This window comes from Falco peregrinus, chromosome 16 (assembly GCF_023634155.1).
Source record: "Falco peregrinus isolate bFalPer1 chromosome 16, bFalPer1.pri, whole genome shotgun sequence".
Taxonomy (NCBI): domain Eukaryota; kingdom Metazoa; phylum Chordata; class Aves; order Falconiformes; family Falconidae; genus Falco; species Falco peregrinus.
Window position 1 is genome coordinate 2,016,851 of NC_073736.1, and position 16,632 is coordinate 2,033,482.

Consider the following 16,632-nt stretch of genomic DNA (forward strand, 5'->3'; position numbering starts at 1 on the left):
TCCCGCCCGCGGGGCTCCGCCAATGGCGGCGCCCCTCCGCGGCGAATTCGAACGGTGGCGCTGAGGGGGCGTGGCCGAGCGACACCCAATCAGCGCCGGCTGCCCGCGAGGCGTCCCCTCCCGTTGCTAGGCGCCGGGGGAAGTCCCGCCCCCTCCCGCTCCGTGTCTGCGAGGGGCGGCCTCAGCCCCGGGCTCGGCAGCGCCGCGGCGGGTAATTAGCGCTGAGGGCGGGTAATTAATTAGCGCGGGGGCAGCAGCGAGGCTGGTCGTGGCGGGGCTCTGGGAGGCCGTTGCGCCTTGGGGCGGGGGGAGCGGGTAGGCCGGGCCAGGTCCTGGGGGGCCCAGAGGCCGGGCCGGGGGGTCGGGCCGGGTCCTTGGGAGGGGGGACTCCATCTGGGAAGGGGGGGGTCAGGCCCCTCCTCCGTGGGGAGGGTCAGGCGAGGGGAGGGGTTAGGTACTCCCTTGGGGGGGTCAGGCCGTGGTGGTGGTAGTAAGTGTGCCCGGGGGGGGTGGGGGGTAGTTAAGTCGGGGTGGGGAGTTAAGGCAGGGGGTGTTCCCCCCCCTTAGGGGTGAGTGGGCAGGGCTGGCAGGGGTATATGAGCCAGGTCCCCGCTGTCCCCCTTGGGGTAGGCCCAGGGGGGTCCCTGTCAGCAGAGGAGGAGGTAGGAAAGCTGGTCCCAGCCTTGGGGGTGTCCCTGTAGCAAGGAGTATCCCCCCCCCTGCCCCGGGGCAGCTTCGGAGGTTTCCCCTCCCCAGGAAGGGAGAGCGGGATGCTGCTGGGGTGGGACAAGGGTCCCAGCCTGCTGGAGGGAGAGGGCACTGGGGGTATCCCAGTCTGAGGCACCCGGGGGTGCATGGCCCAGCAGAGCAGCAGGTGTCCCTGTCTGTGAAGGGACAGTATTTCACCCCAAAGGGACAAGGGTTGTCTCGGGGTGGGTGTTCCAGTCCTGTTAAGGATGTGGATCCTGGGGGTGGACTGGGAGGGTTTACTAAACTCAGCTGGGGATTGAGGGGATGGGAGTGACTGCAAAGGGTGGGATTTGCTTCTCCTCCTCCAGCTGGGCGTGAGAGCAGCTCCAGGAACAGGCTCAGCTGCTCTGCAACTCAGGTTATTACATCAGGATAACAACCTGAAACCCAGGTTAATTCTCCTTAGACAAAAACATTCTCAGTATTAAGTGCTATTTTTCAAAACCCACTTTTGCCAGCAATAAAATCCAGTCTCTTAGAGTTTCAGCATAATGCAAAGAGCATCGCGACTGAAGAGGGAGCTCTCTCTCTTGACCACAGAGCCTCCTCCGGGCATCACCTGCTGGCAAAATGAAAACCAGCTGGATAACCTACGAGCACGTACGTACTTCTCTGGTGGGACTTTGCTATTAGTAAGGGATGAGTTTGCTGCTAGGTCTGATTCACTGGGTGGCAGGTGCTTTATAGATTGGCTGGAAGTGTGGAATTTTATGAAAACGCTTAAGGGTTTTTTTTTCTTTAAGCATAGTTTGGCCTGTGTGTCAATCTGCCTACAGTTTTGATTGCTGTGGGTGGAACTGGTCTCAGATAAGATTACATTGGGTTTTTTATTCCTGGATCTGAGCAGTGTTAGGAGTTCTGTAACTGCAGTAGTTATGTGGAGACTGTTGGACAAATTCAAGTGATTTTGAGTGTAATGCTTATGTTTTAATCTTGCTTTTAAAGAGATTTTAGGAGCTGCAGACACACCATATGAGAAAGGAATATTCAACCTGGAAATAATTGTTCCTGAAAGGTAAGTGGGCAACGACATCTAGCGAAGTAGCTGGTGTAGTACTTCTTTCAAATACAAGTTAAGTGATGTAAGATATTTGCTCCAAGTTGCTACCGCTTTGGTCTTTGCTTTAGCCTCCCAACAAAGAGCATGGTTGGCTAGGCGAGACCCTTCATTTAAGGATGTAATTGTTATTTCCTTTGGCTGATACACTTAGGATGTACTAAGGTGTGTGATTAACAACCTAAAAGCACCATGACAATATCTCTACCTTATCATATTGTGTGAAAGCTTTCTGGAAAGGAGCTCATTCATGAGTAGGAAGCTTCCTATCACTTTTCCTTCTTTGGGAAAAGCTACCCAGGAGAGTGCTAGTTGCACACAGCTGAAAGCATCAAAGGGAGAGCAATGCCTCCTCCAAAAATCTGTGGAGGAGGATATCACTTAGTAAATGGCTAGGAGCAGGAAATGATGGTGTTGCTCGAGTGATGAAGCAACTGGCATGCAAATATAGAAATAACTGTATGTTTCTTAACACTTATCCCTTAAAGGTACCCATTTGAGCCCCCAAAGATTTGCTTTCTGACCCCTATCTATCATCCTAACATTGACTCCGCTGGAAGGATTTGTCTGGATGTTCTTAAATTACCACCAAAGGTAAGATAGTGCTACTTGGGCATGGGTAAGTGAGCCTGGAGAGGATAATGAACTCCTTATCCTTTTCTTGTAAAAGCCTTATTGAATGTCTGTTTGCTACTGACTTATTTACACAGGAGCACAGGAGTAAAGTTTTTGAGCGGCATCTCCTTTGTTTAGAGACTAGAACATGACCTTCTTTGTTCCATATAAGTTTCCAAGGTTTTAAGGATTGGAGTCAAAGGCATTAGGTGGCCCTCTGAAAACGGGCTACCCCAAACCTGACCCAGCAGAGCTGTGCAGGACACAGCCTGTGGCTGCCAGCCTGGCTTCCTTGGAGAGGCCACAGCCTGTGTGTTGAGAATGGGCCTGGTGTTTTCCGAGAAGGATTAAGTGCTGCAAGCCCTGAAGCAGCTTTTGGGCAGGTCGGGTTTAAATGCTGAGTCCCAAGGTTTCTCTAGGCAGCCTGTGGGCAGGTTTCTTTCTGCTTAACTGCTTCTTTCACCTTGTTTCCTTGAAGGGTGCATGGAGACCTTCCTTGAACATCTCCACACTGCTGACCTCCATACAGCTGCTGATGGCAGAGCCCAACCCCGATGACCCTCTCATGGCAGACATAGTACGTGAGCTCCTCTTCCTCTCCTGTGGCCATGGGTGCAGACCGGGAAGGCAAAGTGCATTAGATTTAGGCTGCGCTGCCACTTCACTCACTCTGGATTCGCATGCTAGCATGTCACATAGCAGCATGGCTTGACCTGGCCTGCATTCCGCTGAAGCAGCTGGGGCACAGGGCACAGGGTTTATGCCAGCAGTGAAAAAGAGATGGTAAAGGTCTTGTCCTCCAGCCTGCCAGTGCAAACGGCAGTGTGCATTCAAGTAAAATGAACTTTATGCTTCATGCCGCATGCTTGTAGTGGTGTTGGTCTGGTTCTAGGAGTCCTAAAGCCAGACCTTAGTCCTGGCCTTTTGGTGTGATGTTTGTATTAAATCAAATCTCTGTCTTTGTCTTGCTCATTACATTTAGTCCTCGGAGTACAAGTACAACAAGCAGCTGTTCTTGCTAAATGCCAAAGAGTGGACCGAGAAATATGCAAGCCAGCAAACAAGGGTAAGAAACACACTCTGCTCAGCTGAGTGTGGCTCCGTCTTTCTTGTCTCAGTTTGCCTTTTGCAATTACTTTGTGCAGCTGTCTTTGGCAGCGTTCCTTCTTTCCTCCCCTTCTGTTCTGTGTTTCGGAAGTGTATTTAATTTTGTTGTACGTCAAGATCATTAGATTCACTCTTTCCAAATAAATGTGCTCATTCACAAATAACAGCAGTGCTTTCCAAGAGGAAGGAAGGATGAGTAAGGCTAAAGCCTGATAAGGCCCTTCCCCAGGGTCCTCAGCCCAGTTCCTACAGACTCCATGTTCGGCTGTGGCTGCGCCTCGTGCTCAGCTATGCCTGTTCTCCACCTGCTCGTCCCCTCACAGACTGGTGTCCCTAATCCCTGGTGCAGCACAGCCTCCCTGCCACCACCCTGCCTCTCCTGCCACCGTTCTGCACCCTGCCTTCCCTCACAGATTAGTCACATAAAAATAAACCACACTTAAGCAGATCAAATCCTGTTCCCAAAAAAGTAGTTGTGTGGGCCTTCTCCCTTACCTGGGAACTTTCCCTCCCTGCGCCTGATCTAGGCATCGTACTTGCCGAGAGGGGGGCGTCTTCTCCCTGGAAGCCCCCCGAGCAGTGCTCACTAATCCAGCTCCGAACATGTTTGCAGGGTAATTGTCTGGGTTGTTAGGGCACAGGGTGAAGAGACCTTTGCAGCAACACGCTTAGCCCCAGAGCAACCTGCCTCGTACATGTGTGTGGTACCTGCAGGCTCAGTCGTCATCCTGCTCTCCTGTCATTCCCCCTTCCTAAAATTTCCAGCGGTGGGAGCAGGGTAATTAAGGGTCGCTGCATAAAAGCTGGAGGCAGAGTCAGTTCTGATCTTTGTGGGGTGCTGGGAGCTGAGGTGCGCCCACGCAGAGCTGGCAATGCACAGCAGTGCCGATGGCTGTAAAACTAAATTATTCACACCTGTTACTTTTATTTCTTGTGTTATCACAGGCCTCCAAGCCTTTGGAAGAGAAAGCGAATCAAAGCGAAACAAGTTTCGCCAATGAAGCCACTGTGCGGAAAAGAAAAGGGAGCAGTATCAGCAAGAAGGAGAAGAAATCTTGCCTGGATTCCTGAGCAGTTTTTGTTCAGGTGTAGCTGCAGCAGGCTTTGGTTTTCCCTTTCCTAGGGCTTTTTTGTGAAAAGTTCTATTATGTAAATAAAATATAAAGCTTTAATTCATATATATACTTTCCTGGTTTGTTGTGTGGAGCTTTGGAATACTCTGAAGAAAAGGAAAATTAGAAGTACCGATTCAGCTTCCCATTTCCAGCTTTCTCTTGGAGAAGCAGGAACAGCACCAAGTGTTTTGGGTTCTGATCTCACTGCCCCAGCCTCGGAACAGACACATCGCAACCAGCCTGTGGAAATCCTCTCGTAAAGGCTTAGTTTTCTGTGTAAGGTCAAGGCTGCTAAAGGCTAAGGCGTTAGACCTCGAGGCTCCAGCCCCCTAGAGCGGGCTGTTAGATTCCAGCGGTGGCACGGGCTGTGTCCCCACTCTGTCGCGTCGCCAGGAGGTGGCCAGAGACGCGCCAGCGAGGAGGGGTGGAGGAAAGCCCAAAGGGAGCCTGCAGGAGTCAGGGCGGTGGTGAGCGGGGCCAGAAGCCCGAGATGAGGAGTGAGCGGGAGGATTTTCGGTGCTGCAGCAGCTCGGGAGGTGTGCAGGGGCAGGACTGTCACCGGAACCCTTTGATTTTTGTGAAGACCGATGGCAGATCACAGCAGGAGCAACTCTGAGGCTCAGCCCCCTGCTCTGCCTGGTTGCCTGCAAAGAATGTGACCTGTGCCCCGTCCCTGCTCCAAGAAAAACCAGCTAGGCCCACCCTTGGGCGCAGGCTGGAGCAGAGACAGGACGCAGCAGGGCTCCTGCCTGCCTGGGGAAGGCAGCACGCTGAACTAGGGGCGCCAGGAAAGGGAACGTCCTTGCCTGCTGCTGCTTCCAAAGCCCTTGGCTTGTCTCCAACACGCTTCATCCCACTCAGTCGAAGTTGTAATAAAGGCAAAAAGCAAAGAACATGGCAAAGATCTGCAAGGACAGGAGGCGGGGAGCAGGTTAGCCCCTGCTGCAGGGCCACGCTTGCACCTTGCTGCGGCTGCTTCCTGAAATCAGAGCCCGAAGCCCAAAGGATGGTTGTCCTCTGCTCCTGGGCTGGCCAGGCATTGATCCTGTGCCCCACTGAGGGGCTGCACACCAGCTGTCCTGGTGCTGCACAGGAACGGGATGGCGAGAGAGGCCCCTCTGAGCGTGCTGGGGTCCGCGTGCTGGGCAGCACGCCCCTCCAGGGCGCGCAGGAGTGGGGTACATCCTCCCCATCCTGTAACCCAACTCACCCACAGGGGGATTTGGCTTCACACCCTGAGACAGAGCCACAGTGTGTGCACCCGCTTTCTGGGTGTGACAGTGACAGCTGGAGGCACGGGAGGGTCAGCCCGAGCCTGTCTGTGGTCCCTTCACCCACAAAGGGAGCCCACGTGAGGTGAGCCCGCAGCCCCCGCTGTCCCCTTCGGCCCTGCACCGTACCTCGATGCCCAGCACAGCCAAGCTGCAAGTCCCAGGGACAGAGATGTACTTCTGCAAGGTCCTGGCGAAGGTGGCGAAGCAGCCCTGAGGGAGGGAGATGCTGGAGGGGCTCATCGTGCTCCCCAGGGCTGCAAGGAGCTCAGAGGGTGGCCGAGGTTGGGGGCACTGTGGCGGGGCAGGATGAGCTGGGGACTTGGGAGAGTCACTGGGCTGCAGAACCGCGGGCAGGCAGTGTCCCCGCCTCCTGCCCTCGATGCTTGGGGCAGAGGGTGCTGCTGCCCCAGCGGCCTGGGAAGCGCTGGGGACGGGGCAGGGACGTGGCAGGGTCGTGTCCTACCTGCTCATGGATGTAGCCAGGGCTCCTCTCCTGGCACTGCTCCCAGCCCAGCAGCTCGCCCGCCTGCAGGACCCCATCCCGGGTGCAGCACGCCTGCGGCCAGGGCGTCCCTGGGTGCAGCTCCTGGAAGCGGGAGCCGTTCCCAAAGTCTTCGGGTCCTAAAACGCCACAACACGAGAACTAAAACAGAAGGGAAACACCATCAACACGCTGTCAAATTGGAGGGGGCGTTGCTTGAGGAGGTGTCGGGGGGAGGGGAACAGCCCAACACCAGCCCAGCACGCAGCTCGGTGTCTGCCTGGGGTCCACGAGCCCCCTGCCTGCATTCGGGGGCACCCTCAGCAGGTCCTGTGAGTGCTCCAGACCCTCCACACACACCCCAGGAGCCTTCTGGCTGCTCACCGTGACCATGAGGGTGTTCCAGGCGGTGGAGAAGACCTCAGCACTCTCATCCCCACGGTAGTTTCTCTGCAGCTCAGAGAGGAAGAGTTCCGGCCGGATCTGTGAGATTGTTGCCATCAATGAGCACTGGGGAACCGGTACCAGGGACGGGGCCGTGGGGGCCGTGCAGTCCCCCTAACCCACCCCTGCCCCGCACCACGCTGGCCAGGATGCCAGTTCTCTTCAAGGGGAAGTGGGGACCCACCCACCCAATTCTGGGCTGGCATCAGGGTGCTGGTGATGAAGGTGAGGGTGAGAAAGGACAGCCCTGCACCAGTCCCAGTCCCCTGGGGTCTCAGGGCTGTGACCCATGGCATGACAGAGGGAGGACAGGGGCTGGCACAGCGTCAGGGCGCGGGGACGGTACCTGTTTCCAGTGCACCAGGAAAAGAACAGCCCCCACAAGCTGCGTGATGAAGACAAGGCTCACGAGGATGAAGAACTGGAAGGCAACAGGATGGAGTTGGAGATCAGCCCGACCCCATGGGCAGCTCATTCTGCCTGTTCCTCCCCTCCTCTGCAGCCAGCCCTGCCTGTGCCCTGTGCCCCTGAGACTGGGGGGACACAGGGGATGAGCACACAGCTCCTGGGGACGGGTGCCACAACTCTGAGCACCGCGGCTGCAAGGCAGAGGGTTAAAAACGAGCACCGGCTGCCGGGTCAAGGGGTGCCAAAGAAGTGGGGTGTCGGTGTTCAGAAAGGGGTTTCTAGCTGCCGCCATCGGGGGAAAAAGCTTGGAAATGCCACATGGGACAAGACAAGCCGGTGGCTTCAGAGAGAGGTGACTCCACTCAGTGGCTTTATAAAATCCTCTGGGCCCTAAACTGAAAGACTCACAAGGTGGGGGGCTGGATCGGGGGGTGCACTGAGAGCTGACAGAGCCAGGATGGGGAACATGCAGCTTCTGGCTCCTCTGGGGACACCCTGCACCCCCCACCAACCTCCATCTCCAGGCTCCCTGCATCCCACGAGCTCCTGCACCCCGCAGCCCCCTGCCCACCCGGCCCCCTGCCTCCCACCACTGCCTCCCCCCGCCTCCCCTCGCTCACCACCAGCAGCAGCGGGCGGCTCCGGCGCAGGGCCCCGCAGCACCCCAGGAAGCCCAGCAGCGAGAGGGCGATGCCCACGGCCAGCAGCAGGTAAGCACCAGCGCTCAGCACCGCCTTGGCAGCCACGATGTCCTGGAAACCAGCCGGGTCCACGGCCACCCAGAGCCCCACACCCGCCAGACATGTCCCCCCAGCCTGTGGGACATGCTGCGGTTATGGGGTGCGGGGACCATCCGCAGCCACCCCATGGGGACCGGGGACGCTCTAACCTCTGCTGGGGTCCCCTCCCTGCTGTCACCCACCCCCTGAGCTGGAACTGTCACGCCCCTGGGGACAGATCCCCTCCATCCGGACAGCCCTGGGCAGACTCACAAACACCAGCACGTTGAAGATGAACATCAGATACTTCACGCAGCTCAAGACGCCCATGGGGACACCGTGGTGGGGACACCGTGGTGGGGACACCGATCGTCCCTGCGGAGGGGATACCAGAGCCCCGGCTGCAGCCAGTCCCGACCCTTCCCGCACCCCATGGCTCCGCTGGGACACGGGGCTGCCCCGTCACCTCCTGCTTCACCCCAAAAAGCCCAGAGCCCTGTGCCCCCTCTGAACTCACCCCACGGGTGACCGGGTGCCTCCGACCGGCACCGGCAGCGCCTATTTAACACCGGGAAGGCTGGAAAACCCCAGGCGCAGGCCAGCCCTCCCCCCAGCCTCGCCGCCCCCCAGAGACCCCTGCCAGCGGCGGGGCCATGAATGATTGATGGGGAACTGGATCCACCATTGTGCCGGGTGGCGGCGGCGGCGGCGGGAGCCTCCAGCCCCGGCTGCCGTTACCGGAGGTAATTAAACCTCCGGAGACGGAAAGAGGAGCCGGACCCGACAGGCCGAGGGTGACCTCGGCCATCAATTATTGCTGCAGACACGTGCTCTGCGGGCTGGCAGCGGCTGGGGAAGCCCTCGACAGCCTCCCGTGGGGTCGGTGCCGGGGGGCCGGTGGCTGCTGGGGACGGAGGGCCCGGTGAGGCGGGCGAGGCCCTGCGTCCCCCGCCCCAGCCTGGGCACCCTGCGGGGCAGCAGGGCTGCGGTGTCACCCTAAGGGTGGCACAGGCCTCTCGCCCCGCGGGGCCTGCACCCGCCTCCTGGGACGGCCTTGGGGCGCAGAAGCCCTCCCGGTTCCCCCCCCCCCGCTCCCCTGCGGTTCCCCCCCAGGCCCGTCCGCCGCCATCACGGGACTCCCGGAGCTGGCACTGCCGGCGCAAGGCCGCTCCCCGCCCCCAGGGGGCAGCCGAGGGCGCGGCCAGAGAGACGCCCGGCCGGGCTAGAGCGCCTCCCGCTGGCGCTCGCCCACTCGCAGCGGGAGGTGGGCGGGGCGAGGCACCGACAGACAGCTGCTTCCGCCAATTAGAAGGCGGGACACGCCGTTCCGCTCCGGGGGCGACGATGCCGCGCGGGGCGGGACCTGGCGACCGGAAGCGGCTCGTTCCCTCAGCGTCGCTTCCGGTGCCGCCGCCGCCGCCGCCCTGCGCGGGATGTAGCGGCCGGTGAGTGCGGGTGGGGGGGGGCCGTGGCCGCCGGCGGCGGGAGGGGGGCAGCGCCCGGCCCCTGGCTCAGCCCCGCTGGTGGGTGGGGAGACAGCGCCCGGCCCAGCCCCGCCGGTGCCCCGGAGGGGACCCGGGCCCGTCGGTTCCGGCCGGCGGGGAGGGCACGGCCTGGGGCGGGGTGCACGGCCGTGGGGTCCCGGTGACTCTGTTCTTTCTCCTCCCTCCCCAGCGCGGCGGCACAAGGACGCGGAGGGACCTGCCCCGGCCACCGGCACCGACCGCGCCGCCCCATGGCGTCCCGCAAGGCCTCCGCCGCCGGGCAGGGCAACGGGCTGGCCGCTGCCGGCCGGGAGAGGGCCCACCTGGAGCTGGCCGAGCTGGGGCCGCTGCTGGAGGAGAAGGGGGACCAAGGCGCCGCCGGCCCAGCCAGCGTAAGCCCCCTTCCCCGGGGGCGGGCGGGTGGGGGGGGCCGCGGCTGGGCCCGCTCTTCCCGGCTTAGGCTCTCCGCGCCGGCCCGGCGGATTAACCCTGGAATTTGCCCGTTATCCCGTTACAGCCTGAAGGATGCCGCTGGCCGGCTGTGTTTCGCAGAGCCCCGAGGCTAGTCATCACTTTATGTCACCGCCGAGAGGCTGTGGGGTGCCTCGATACTCGAGTGGTGGGGGCTGGACGCTCTGTGCTCGCAGCTGGCCCCAAAGCTGGGCCTGGTGCGTAGGCACGGCTCCGTGGTAGCCCCTCGTGCAGTGAGGGCAACCGAGAGGCTGTGCTGGGAGTGACGGGGGTGCTGCTGGTCACCCAGCTGTTCCAAGGCCCCTGGAGCTGGAAATGACCTTCCCAAACCCACTGATGGCAAGGGAGGCTGGAGAGAGCTGGGCTGGAAGAGCATGCCCAGCCCGGGGGGGGGGGGCTGGGGAGCTGCTGCCTCTGCTCGGCCTTGGTCTCATGGCTGGGGCAGAGGGACGGCTTTCCTGGCTGGGCCAAGTGGCTGTTCCAGCCTTGGCTGTAGGGGTGAAAATCCCCCATCGTAATCCCACCTTTCAGCAAGGATAAATCTGGGATTAGCCTGCCCGAGATGGTTAAGACAGTAGCATGTTGCATAAGTGGCGGTGACCGGTGGGTCCTGCCTGTCCCCTCAGGAAGGGATGAAGCCCCGGGTGCTCTTGGAAGGGAATTGTTGCTCCCTGCACACTGTTCCTCTTCTCATGGGCAGGAATGATTTCCTCTCGGCCTTTCTCCCTCTAGGCTGAAGACCCGCCATGCCCAGCGGCCCGTGAGGAAGAGGAGGAGGTGGTCCGTGTGCTCACTCTGCCTCTGCAGGCTCATCATGCCATGGAGAAGATGGAAGAGTTTGTGTATAAGGTACAGGAGCCTATGGCAATCCCCCAGTCCCAATTTTAGAGTGTTAACAAGGCCCAGACACCCCAAACCCAGGGCTGAAGGTGCTGGGCAGGGGCTGGGATGCATTGCTCTGTCTGGATGAAGCTCCCGAGGTTCCGTGCAGCTCTGCCAGCAGTCTGCTCAGCTTGCCTGGGCCTGCTCCCAGGAGCAGTGCAGGAAGGGGATGGTGGCAGCTGGGAAGTGCCCGTGGGGGTGAGGGTTGTACCTGGCCGTGTCAGACCAGCAGTGAGCTGGGGAGCAGGCCCAGTTTCTCTGCAGCCCTCGGACGGGGGCCGGGAGCAGTATGCACCATTGCTGGTTTCACCTGGTGCCTGTGCTCACGGACACTTGGTAAGAGGTGGCATCCACTGAGGGCTGGCCTGACTCTGTTGCAGCTGGGGCTCCCTCTTGCCTGACAAAAATGGGAGTCCCCCACTGCAGGGAGCAGTTGCTTCAGGTGTGGAAGGGTTAAGCCTGAGGGCACAAATCACCTCTGACTCCCTGGGGAGATGTGTGGGGAGCGCTAAGCAGGATGTGGGTGGTTTAAGGGGTCTGGGTGCCTGATGATGTAAAAGCTGAACTTCCTCTCCCCGAGGAGCGTTCCAGGGCATTTTCAGCCCTTGAGCTTGTTTCACGTGTGACGTCAGGCTCCCAGGGTGAGTAAACGTGAGCCTTTGGGCTGGCTCAACGCTCTGGGGGCCACCAGCACAGCTTGGCCTGTTGCAGGTGTGGGAAGGGCGCTGGCGCGTGATCCCTTATGACGTGCTGCCTGACTGGCTGAAGGACAACGATTACCTCCTGCACGGACACAGGCCTCCCATGCCGTCCTTCCGAGCCTGCTTCAAGAGCATCTTCCGAATACACACAGAGACGGGCAACATCTGGACGCACTTGCTAGGTGATGGGGGGGGGGTTGGCCACCCTGGGGCTGAAGGTGGGCTTGGGGGCTTTTCACAGCTGGGACTTGCTTGGTGCTGGAGGGCCCGAGAGCTGCCGGAGTTCCTTGGGTGAGGGGAGGACAGGGCGCTTCCTCGCGGCGGGGCCTTGGGGCCGGGCTTGGCCGCTGGTTGTGGCTTTGCCGATGCTCCGCAAGAGCGGGGTGTGAGGAATGAGTCCTGGGCAAAACAGGAACGCCTCGGAACTTTTTTTTCTCTGGAGCCCAGTGGCTCTTCAGCCCTTGCTCCAGCACCACTCATCTGCAGTAAGAGCCTCAGCTAACAGCCTACTGCCAGGCCAGCCCCAGGTGCAGCTCAGCACCTCCAGGTGCGCTGTGAGCAGGATACGTCCAGGGTCTGCTTGCAGAGCATAGCTAGGGCTGTGTTTCTCTTGGCTCTTTGCTGAATTCTTTCACTCTCCTGCCTGACTGCCCGTTTGGTGTGTTCCCTGCAGGTTTTGTTTTGTTCCTCTGCTTGGGGATCCTGACCATGCTGCGGCCCAACATGTATTTCATGGCTCCTCTCCAGGAGAAGGTGGTGTTCGGGATGTTCTTCCTGGGAGCGGTGCTGTGCCTCAGCTTCTCCTGGCTTTTCCACACGGTCTACTGTCACTCGGAGAAGGTCTCACGGACTTTTTCAAAGTGAGTCAGCACAAGCGCAGTTGTGTGGTCTCAGGAGGTTTTGAGCTCTCACAGCGCTTTGTTCCCACGTGCTTTATCCTTGGGGGGAGTGTTCACAGAGTCCAGCGTGGAGCTAAGTGGGAACCACACCTGGGTCCTGGAGGGCTCTGCCCTGTGTCTGAGCACCTTAAATCTGCCGGCTCAGGTGGATGATCGAGGCACCAGCCCTGGGAACCTGCAGCTCCCAAGGGAGCAGCCTTTGTGCCCTCGCAGCAGTGAACTGAGGAGGGGGGTCTCTGTCTCACTGGGCAGCTGTGGGACACGGCAGTTTGGCAGTTCCCAGTTTACTGAATGCTTTCAAAAACCTGGTTTGGATCCAATTTGGACTGAAACCAAATTGAAAAAAAAACCAAAACAGGATTCCCGGCAAAGTGGAAAGGCTGGGCAGTGGCCAGTGCCTCTCCCCAGGGCTGGTGCACAGGCTGCTCTTAGAGTTCAGCTCATATCAGCCTTCGTGGCGCAGGCAGAGCAGCAGTGAGGCTTTAAGTAAGATCTTCCTCTTGCAAGTCAAAGGCATTTACTTGGGTGCTGCTTGCTGAGAAATCCTGCCGAGCTGCTTTGCACACACCCCAGAGATGCTGCAGGATCGTGTCTCCCAAACAAACTGCACTGCCATGCCCTCGACAAAGATGTCCTTGTGTACCGGGGAAGGCGCTTGCTGCGGCACCGGTGGAGGGTAGCGCAAGCTGCTGCATTTTGGTGGTGAAATGGTTCCTGGATCGATAGATCGAAAGTACTTTGCAGTGGAGGAGAACAGTTAAATCCATACGCACGAGGGCTCGCGCCCGCCACATCCTGTCCCACATCACATCAATGAGACCTGAGCACGCCCCTCCTCCCCTCTCTGGGCACCCTGCTTCACCCGTGGGGCTGTGGCCACCTGCCTGGCCGTGGTGGCTCCGTTCGGGTGCAGGTGGGCTGGAGGTCACTCGCACATAACCAAGAGGACACGAGGAGCAGGGTGGGTTTTGGGGCTCATGTGTGACTCTGTCATTGCACCCCGGCTGCAGGTTGGATTATTCAGGAATTGCACTGCTGATCATGGGGAGCTTTGTCCCGTGGCTCTACTACTCGTTCTACTGCTCCCCACAGCCAAGACTCATCTACCTCTCCATCGTCTGTGTCTTGGGCATCTCTGCCATCATCGTTGCTCAGTGGGACCGGTTTGCCACCCCCAAGCACAGGCAGACAAGAGCAGGTAGGAGTTCTCCCTCCTCACCTCGGGAGGGAGTTCGGGGGGGCTTCAGGGAGGCACTTTGGGGAGATCCCATCGTGGGATGGCTTTCCTTCCGGGAAGAGCTCTCAGCATCTGCAGAATTGATCCCCCCAGAGCACCACACTGCCCTTGCAGCAGCTCCTGGCAGGGAGAGGTCTCCTTCCTCCTCTTGCTGTGCTGGGGTTTTAGATTCCCTGCAGAGCAGGGCCCGAGCTCTGCCTGGCATTCGGCAAGCCTGAGGTTTGGAGCCGAGAGACACATTTAAAAATAGCCCTGTAAGCAGCGGCTGGGTGGCCTGGGGCTGTGCCACGTGAAGCAAGCTGCCTTCACCGGGAAGCAGTTTGGCAGCATGAACCTGCAGCTCGGGCAGAGGAGGAAGAGATCCCCTCATCCGTCCCCTGCCCGTTACGTGCTGGCACGTCCCTGCCTTCCTGGAGGCTGCAGGGTGAGGCTGCCTCCGGCCACTCTGCACTCGCAGCCCGTCCTGCCCCCGCTGCAGCCTCTGCAGACGCGATCAGCCTCGGTGAGCACAGAGAAATGCCTCTGCCCGCCCTCGCCTCCGCTGGGGCTCCTGCAGCAAAATAGCTCTGGCAGCAGCATCCCAGCTACGTGAGGAGGGGTGACGCTGAGCTGGAGGCCGGGCAGCGCTGCTGGCACATGACCCATGAGAGCCCCCCCTCAGAATCGGGCAGGGGACAGGGCAGGACTCCCAGCCCACTGCTCCCCCACGGCAGCGCTGGTGGAGGTGGCACCTCCTGGGGAGGGCTGCTGTGCCCCTGGTGCGAGGCAAGCTCCTGCGGCGAGTACAAGCCGTAGCTGCTCCGAGCTGCTGTCTCCCTGCAGTGCCGTTTGTTCCCTGCCAAACTAATTAGATGCCAGAGCTGAAAATTTCAGCGCTGCTCATTAGCACCTTCCTCTTGAGCTCTAAGCAGCTTCACTGAACAAATGACCAGCGAAGCCCCTCCTCGAAGGACTGGCTGAGGCAGCTGCGTCCCTCGTGCTGTGTGAGGCTTCGGTACCTTCGAAGGGCTGGCGCCTTCCGAAAGGGCTGTTCCGGTAGCTGGGAGTGGGAGCTGTATGGAGAACGCTGGGTGAGCTCAGCCCGGTGCGTGCTGGGGGTTAGCGCTGCTTCTGACTAGGACATGAGCTTAGATCCCTCGTTTTGAGAAGGATAAATGCCATGAGGATTGGATAATCCAGGACTGAGTGAGGAAAAGCTGCTGGTGCCTCCAGCTTCCCTTTGGGCAGGACGAGGCTGCGAGGGCAGCTGGCAGGGAGCAGCAGCGCCCCGGCCGCCCCGCGCTGCCATTTGCTCATCTCTCCTCTCTGCCGCAGGCGTCTTTCTGGGGCTGGGGCTGAGCGGCGTGGTGCCCACCATGCACTTCACCATCGCCGAAGGGTTTGTGAAAGCCACCACCGTCGGCCAGATGGGCTGGTTCTTCCTCATGGCCGTGATGTACATCACGGGCGCGGGGCTGTACGCTGCCCGCATCCCCGAGCGCTTCTTCCCGGGCAAGTTCGACATCTGGGTGAGTGCAGGGGTGAGGCGGTGAGCAGGACGCTTGGGGGGGGGGGGGCAGTTGTGAGTTTGGGGAGCGGGGATGGAGGGTGCTGAGCTCTGAGATGAGGAGAAGGTGGCTGGGGGTGTCCTGGTGTGCCTCAGTGCCTGTGCTGGCAGCCAGACCTTGAGCAGCTGCTGCGGGCAGGTGGGGCAGGCTAAAGTACGGGGTGGAAACCGCTGCCTGGGAGCAAGGAGAAGGAAAACAGCAGAGCTCAGAGGACAGTCCTGGGGCGGTGCAGAAGCAGCAAGGAGAGGCAGAGGCGTTTCTGGTGTTGTTTGGTCTGGCCTAAAAGGTGTTTTTGTTTCCCCGCAGTTTCAGTCGCATCAGATCTTCCACGTGCTCGTGGTGGCCGCGGCCTTTGTCCACTTCTACGGGGTGTCAAACCTGCAGGAGTTTCGCTACGGACTCGAAGGGGGGTGCACAGACGACTCTCTCCTCTGAGAGCACCTGATTTTAGTACAAGCTTCCTAAGTGCTTTTTAAACTCTTGTCTTTGCTAAAATCAAAGGAAGACTCAAAACTGTTTGGGGTTGTTGGTTTTGTGGTTTGTTGTTTGGTTTTTGTTTTTTTTTTTTTTTTAAAGAAAAAAAAAAACAGAAAAATTCTTTAGCAAAGTTACCGACCAAATCCTCACCCCCTTCCCCACGCACTTTGCTGGGGCTGAGGGGAGGCAGCTCGGGCCATGGCAGCCTGCCCTGCCACGCTCCCGCCTCCTCCAGACAGTGTTTTAGCCGCACTGGGGTCATCCAGCCTCCCCAGGCATGCCGAAAGCAATGGGTGCGGGTACCCCGCTCCCGGCACAGCCGAGCACACCCCCTTCCCGAGCTCACCGGAGCAAGCAGAGTCACGCACTACCAGGCCCAGGGCCAGAGAATTTATAGTATCCCTTGGGACAGAGCTGCCTTGCTGGGGGGAGCTCCGCAGCCCCCGGTGCTGCTGCCCAGGGCACAGGCACAGATTCACGTAACTTAAGTTTTAATTGTCTTTTTTTGTTTGTTTTGTTGTTTTCCTTGACAAAGTAATGTAAACATAAATGAGAGAATATTTAATATTTAATACTAAGCTTTAAAAAGACTTGCTGCCACCGCAGTGTACTCGGCTCCCTCGCTGTCTGTGGTAGTGAGGAAGGACAGTGTTTTAGGGGAATGTAGAGCTGCTGTAGCTGATTGAAATAAAAAGGTCAATAGTTCAGTGTCGTGCTGGTGGTGTCTGTCTCATTTTTTGGGGTGGGCATAGAGAAGCAGCTGCTCAGGGTGGGGGCTCTGAGCACCCCCCAGGAGCGCGTTCCCTCAAAGCTGAGCAGCAGCAGCAGCACCCATGCAGGGCAGTGTGACCAGGCAGTGAGCCTGGACAGCCCCAACAGCTGAAATAAAACACAGGAAACTCTTGGGTGTTGCAGCGATGACGGGGCAGGAAACCCTTCCCTGGCTGGGCGATACGCCGCGGGG

The 16,632-nt window shown here is 59.3% G+C and overlaps 3 protein-coding genes across 4 annotated transcripts; 2 read left to right on the forward strand and 1 right to left on the reverse strand.

Annotated features, from left to right (window-relative positions):
• Positions 1-111: 111 nt before the first annotated feature.
• Positions 112-4,707, forward strand: UBE2T (ubiquitin conjugating enzyme E2 T). 2 transcript variants are annotated; one of them, XM_055819728.1, is made up of 7 exons: positions 112-211; positions 1,209-1,350; positions 1,696-1,765; positions 2,296-2,401; positions 2,901-2,999; positions 3,405-3,488; positions 4,475-4,707. In XM_055819728.1, the coding sequence occupies exons 2-7, from the start codon at positions 1,242-1,244 to the stop codon at positions 4,598-4,600; spliced, it is 594 nt and encodes a 197-aa protein (XP_055675703.1). In that variant the 5' UTR covers positions 112-211; positions 1,209-1,241; the 3' UTR covers positions 4,601-4,707. The 2 variants fall into 2 exon arrangements, with proteins under 2 accessions (XP_055675703.1, XP_055675704.1); XM_055819729.1 differs by having other exon boundaries at positions 140-211; positions 1,230-1,350.
• LOC101916432 (tetraspanin-18-like) lies at positions 4,543-9,023 on the reverse strand. The gene is made up of 8 exons (XM_055819724.1): positions 8,244-9,023; positions 7,872-8,066; positions 7,190-7,264; positions 6,784-6,882; positions 6,382-6,561; positions 6,045-6,128; positions 4,775-5,549; positions 4,543-4,671 (listed from the first exon to the last, which is right to left on the reverse strand). The coding sequence occupies exons 1-7, from the start codon at positions 8,298-8,300 to the stop codon at positions 5,502-5,504; spliced, it is 738 nt and encodes a 245-aa protein (XP_055675699.1). The 5' UTR covers positions 8,301-9,023; the 3' UTR covers positions 4,543-4,671; positions 4,775-5,501.
• Positions 9,024-9,298: 275 nt separating this feature from the next.
• ADIPOR1 (adiponectin receptor 1) lies at positions 9,299-16,380 on the forward strand. The gene is made up of 8 exons (XM_055819715.1): positions 9,299-9,415; positions 9,645-9,846; positions 10,658-10,774; positions 11,519-11,690; positions 12,182-12,368; positions 13,418-13,605; positions 14,959-15,152; positions 15,498-16,380. Exons 1-8 carry the CDS (start codon positions 9,315-9,317, stop codon positions 15,624-15,626), a joined length of 1,290 nt encoding a protein of 429 aa, XP_055675690.1. The 5' UTR covers positions 9,299-9,314; the 3' UTR covers positions 15,627-16,380.
• Positions 16,381-16,632: the final 252 nt, after the last annotated feature.